Source organism: Aplysia californica, unplaced genomic scaffold (genome assembly GCF_000002075.1).
Source record: "Aplysia californica isolate F4 #8 unplaced genomic scaffold, AplCal3.0 scaffold00334, whole genome shotgun sequence".
NCBI classification, from domain to species: Eukaryota; Metazoa; Mollusca; class Gastropoda; order Aplysiida; family Aplysiidae; genus Aplysia; species Aplysia californica.
The window spans coordinates 717,404-723,077 of NW_004797604.1; the positions used below are offsets into that span (position 1 = coordinate 717,404).

General features: G+C 49.5%; 1 protein-coding gene across 1 annotated transcript in view; it reads right to left on the reverse strand.

Moving 5' to 3' along the window:
- Window positions 1-1,028: 1,028 nt before the first annotated feature.
- LOC101850578 overlaps window positions 1,029-5,674 on the reverse strand; it is a 26,504-nt gene continuing 21,858 nt past the window's right edge. The window contains exon 2 of the mRNA XM_005102681.2: window positions 1,029-5,159. Coding sequence (XP_005102738.1) covers window positions 1,986-5,003 — 3,018 coding nt within the window. The 5' untranslated portion in view covers window positions 5,004-5,159 and the 3' untranslated portion in view covers window positions 1,029-1,985. The remainder of the gene's footprint in view (window positions 5,160-5,674) is intronic.

Here is a 5,674-nt window from a genome sequence, read left to right on the forward strand (position 1 = left end):
ACAAGGGTCTCTCTAATAGTAGAGCTTCCAAAAAGTATACCCTTGTCTTGTACATAACACAAGGGTCTCTCTCCAACAATAGAGCTTTCAACAAGTGTACACGTGTATCTCGAGTATAATAATTATGGTTTGCTCATTAGATTTGTTGAATAATATAAATAATAAATTATAATCAGGGGCGAAGGCTGACTTGTTTGACAGGGTAATCAAAGTGAAATGGGACCAGATAGGGCCTGGAGATATTACACTCACACAAGTCACAAGAATCTTACTGGCACAGGAGGCGGCAACTCTGAGTTGTGAATGAAAACAAATCCTGAATTCATGTTGTATGCTTGTTCAACCGCTAAAATAATCGGGAAAGTATTTCATTAAATATTTATTCTAACTAACCTTAAATTTAACTTTAGATTTGAACACACGAACACCAAGGAAAGAAGCACAGATGACAGCACTACAATGGCATGTTATACCAGACAGCCGAAACACTTTGGTAGAGCACGCCAATTATTAATTTTTTATTTCACATTTGGCTGTTTTTTGTCTAGCTTTTCGCGGCCAGGAGCTGCTGTCATAATCGAGGTCACGATCTGATTATAGGACGTTAAGTAGAGGAAAAAAACAAGCACTAGCAGTGCAGTAGCAGGAGTCAAAGAATTATTAGGAGTTAGTTCCCCTCACATCTGTGAGGTAGACTCGACCAGTGTAATAGTTCGCTTACCTAATCAGCGCGTCTGGGTGCTTATAACTGTGGCCCGATAGGGGTGAACAGGGTATATGCGACAATGAAACAGTTCTGACTGCTATGCACATGTTCCCTTCAAATCTATTGGTTGACTCTTCCAGCCTCACTTTAAGCTTACTTAATCAAAGCTTGTGACTGCTTATGGAGTGGCCCGATAGGGGCGAACAGGCTATTTCTGTGGCAATGAAACGGTTTTGAAGGTTAGGCATAGTCTATTGTTCATTGGTGATTATGAACGTCTTTTTACATTTAATTTATGAGGTTTACGTCTATGGGTGAATTTTACTGCGACAATGTTTCAAAATTGGGAAGGGAAGCATTGATTATTTGATTATATAGACGCTTCGCCTCTGATTATAATATCATTGACTGGGCACTCCTGACCAATTAATTCCAGTTCGCCACGGAGCGCATCATTTGGCTTTTATTAGGAACCACATTGCTGAGCAAGGAGTGAAACGTTGCACTCTCACTCGGCTAAAGCGAGATCTGTGTTTCGTACTTCACTTCCATGCCCACGGTGCACACTGCACGCACACCAGCAAAGTGAAGTTTTCCTCATTAAGAAGAGAAAAAAATGGCGGCTATGACAGTACCCAGTCTATTCAAGTCTATGGGCGACCGTGGCAGTGGCTGGTCTAGGATATTTCAGGTCTATGAACGGCCATGCCATTGACAAGTCCACAATTATTTGTTCTAAAACAAGGGTCCCTCTTGCAGTGAAGGTTTTTGGGCGTATAGTTTAGTTTCAGTAAGAGTTTTATGGCACTTGCAACACAAATAAGCCATATAAGTGCCGAAAATCAGAGGTGTTTTAAAGAGTAACATGCATAGAAAAAAAGGAGGAGAGATGAGGAATATAGACGTTTGATATGAAAGAAGGAGCAGACCGCATAACAGCAGCCACCAACCGCCCACTCAGAGTTCAGAGAGCATACACTTTGCTACCTTAGAATTAGTATTACAAAGTTTTATCAGACATTTCTGGTCGTTTTGAGTCGCTAAGACAATGGTACCAGACACTAAATTTTCTAGCCACTCTACAGAAATCGTAAGATTATTCAGAGTCGTTACCAAGATATTCAAAGATTTGCATTTGAAAAAAAAGATGGACATGTTGGGAAACTCAAAGTTTCAAACGTCAAATTTATCAAAACTAGGTAACCAACTGAGCAGACAGATTGTGTAATTCAAGGGTAGCGACTTGTCTATTGTTATAATAATATTATTATTGTTGGCCCTAGAATAAGAGCCCGTCTAGCAGCTCAGGCCTTGAGTCGTCTGCAGTGAGGAAGGTGGTGGACACTCCGCTGTCTCCGTTGTCCGCGCTGGCTGACAGAGCCCCGCCATCCCCGCCTTCTCCGTCAGACAGGAGCTCTGTGATGGCGCTGCTGTCGAGCAGCGTGCTGTCAAGGGGCGTGGCTAGAGTGACAGGCTCCTCCTCTGCTCGGTGGGCGGAGTCTAGGCCGTTGACGTATGCTCCGGGTTTTCCCTTCATCTGATTCCACGTAACGACGGAGGCCTTCCCAGAAATACTAGTAGCTGTGACGTCTTCAACCGGCGCGCCTCCATTCACGAGAGTTGCGGAGTTGCCGCCATGTTTGAGGAAGTCCCGAGGGGTGGCCTCGTGGCCGCTGTCGTCTGCTAGACTGGCTTCTTCGTCGTGGGGCGGGACGGACTCAGAACTAGGCCGGTCCACATCAGAAGTGACGGGGTGTGCAACCTCAGGTATGTGATTGTGCGGTGACCTTGACCCAGAATTGGTAACACTGGCCGAGTGTTTGGTGGCATGACCAGAGGGGGTTATATCTCTTGTCTCTGGCAGTCCATTTTGATTGACAGCCAGAGAACCATCTCCGCGAGATGGCGTGATATTTACAGGGGCGTCCGGAGAAGCTTTTGTTGTTGTATGCCCATCTACTGAAGACCCCACTACGTCAGCCTCTGGCTCGTGGCAGCCTCCGTTTTCCGCAGAACCCGCCTGAGAGAAAACTCTGTTGTCTGATGTTGCTACCACACTTCTGTTAGCCTCAGCTACACCGGAAGTCTTAGAATCTCCCAGGCCTGCTGAACTCGCGACAGGGACGAGCACCGCTGGGTTGGAACCCACCCCATGAACAGAAGCACTGGCATGGGCTACAGGCACGACACCAGTCTCTTCCCCAGCACTAGCTGCACACAGATTTTCGCTTCTGGGATGAGCAGTGCTGTCTTTGTAAGAGGAATCCATTGTCCCTGAAACAGTAGCGATATTGTTGTTGTTGTTGTTGTTGTTGTTGTTGTTGTTGTTGTTGTTGTTGTTGTTGTTGTTGTTAATGTTGTTGTGGTTGTTGTTGTTATTTTTGTCAGCGTACACTTGTTTTGCCGCCAATTCCCCGATGTCGGATCGTTTGCGAGCGCGCTCAGTGAGTGTCGCGGGGCCGCTGGCGTCCACAGACTGTCGTGACGTCGTCACGAGGGGCAAGCCGCCGGTGCGGCGCAGGTTGTGCAGGTACTCCAGGTTTGTCTTCGCCCGCGCCGCCGGACTCACAGACTCCTCGTCATCAGGTGTCGTCACTCTCCGGCCGGTGTCCGTCCGGTCTGTGCTGGTGTTAAAACTGAGCTCCACCTCCTCGTGCGCCCTGCGTGCGCCGGCTGACCTGCTCCGCCCCTCGCCACCCCGGCCTTGACCTTCTGTCGTAGTGCGAGTCACACGTTCTGAGCCTGGGAGGTCACTCATATACACGTCCCGATCTGACCCTCGGAACGACTCGTCTTGCAAGACTTTCAACCCAAACCCGCCGGCGCTATTCCCAAAACTGTCTTGTGAGCGCGATGAGGTTTGTTTTCCGTCTCTGCCTGTGGACGTAATGGGATGGCCGGATAGCCCGGGACGTGATGTTTTAACTGTTGATCCCCCCACTTCCTCTCCATCTTCTCCCTCCTCCCTCTCTTCCTGGTCGTTATCGCCAGGGTCGGTGTTCACATGACTCTCCGATTCCTCGGCCAACGTGCTCTCTATGGGGTGCAGCAAAACATTCACAAACTCTCCGGCCCTCGGGCTCCCTGCCGCCCCACCCTCGCTGGCTATGCCCGAGTCTCGTCCGTCCACGCCGACCTTTCTCTGACCCACGGCCGCGCGCTTGGCTTTTGCCCTATTTGCCTCGCGGGCTTGCCGGAGACACATCTCTCCTCGCGTGGGGTTGTTGTCAACCGTCATGTAGTGACCAGACAAACTCTTCAGGTCGGTTGGCAGCAGCAAACGTTCTCGACGAAATCGTTCTAGATTCATCTCGAATTCCTTCTCCAGATTTTTCTCCAGTTTGGTGGGCACCCCCCACTTGCTGAGGATGTTGAGCGAGTTTTTGGCGGCGCCCAGCTTGCTGTTGAACTTGTGCGGACTGTGACACTGAGACATCTCGGTCCGGATCGGCTTGAGCGGGTAGTTCATGTGACTCGCCCCGGACAATACAAGTTCTCTGGCCTTGTTCGAGCACATAGGGTAGCTGTTCCTACCAAGGGTGCCTTTACTTACCATGGATGTTTGTCTGGCAAGCTCTCCCCCCACCAGCGAGGAGTTCCACGAGTGAGGTTGCCGGTACGAATCCAGGGGGTTCAAGTACAGGAGATGGCGTCTGTAGATTCGCTGGTTCATCCGTCCGCCCTTTACCTTGATGGCGGGGCTAGTGAACATCTCCGAGCTCTCCTCGCCTTCCGGCGGGTCTGCCTGGAGTGAGTACTTGCTCATGGGTACAGGCTCCTTGTGGAGGGCGTCGAAAGTTGTCCTCGTACGCTCCATCCGGGTTACGAAGCTTGGGATGAGCTCGTTCGACTTGAGGCCTTTACTCGACTCGTGAAAAAACTCGGCTTTAGGGTGACTCCGAGTTTTGGACAAAGAATTCACCACTGTGTTGTGCCGCGATTCCGTGAGCCGTCTATTCTCCTCAATTTCTCTAAGAAGTTTGCCCGTGGAAGAGGATAAATCCACAGTCTGCTCCTTGGAGCTGCTTGTCTTTGTTTCGTCTTGCAGCTGAGCTTTATCGTAGAAGTCTGGCAGGCTTTTCTCCCGCCGCCACACTTTCTTAGAGAAGGGGCGCAACTCCACCATGGGGAGCGGTTGTCGCTCAGCGCTGCTGTCCGCCATCTTGTCGTCTGTTTCGGCGAAAGTGATGCGCTGTCGCTTCTGGCAGACGAGGTAGGCGGCCTTGTGTCTTTGGAAGGACAAGCTACACACCCGTACTTCCAGCACGTCTCGGCCCGGGGGCGCTTGGTGCACCATGGCCTCTGTTCAGGGGGCGCTGTGCCAGGCGAGGGGGAGGGGCTACACACGCAAACGGGTGGCACGGTTCCTGCAGGGGGCGGGGCACGGGGTACCACGTGATTTGGTCACTTCCGGGACTCATCCATCCTGTCCCGACCTGGTCCGGGCCTGAGCCTGAAAATAACGAAAAAAACACCAAAAAATGTCTGTTATTGTAGAGAGCGGAGATCAGGGTTTGTAAAAAGTGGTGATCACGGAATAGAGAACAATACAACAACACAGAACACAGAAAATATAGCAATGCCAATACAGCATATATTATATAGAAGTAGAACACAAAACACAGATCACAGAACATAAAACAATACAGCAACACAGAACACAGAGCACATAACACAGAACGATACAGTGACACAGAACATGGAACAATACAGCGAAACAGAATACAAACCATAAAACAATACCGCAACACAGAATACGGAACATAGAGCAATTCAGCGAAACAAAATACAAATCCAAAAACGATACACTGACACGGAACACAGAACACAGAACACAGAACATAGAACTATACAGCGACACAGAACACAGAACATTAAACAATATAATAGGGGTAAAAAAACACAGAACAATACAGCTGTACCATCGTGCTTGAGCAACAGAGCACCCCGCCCCTTTAATCTCCCCAC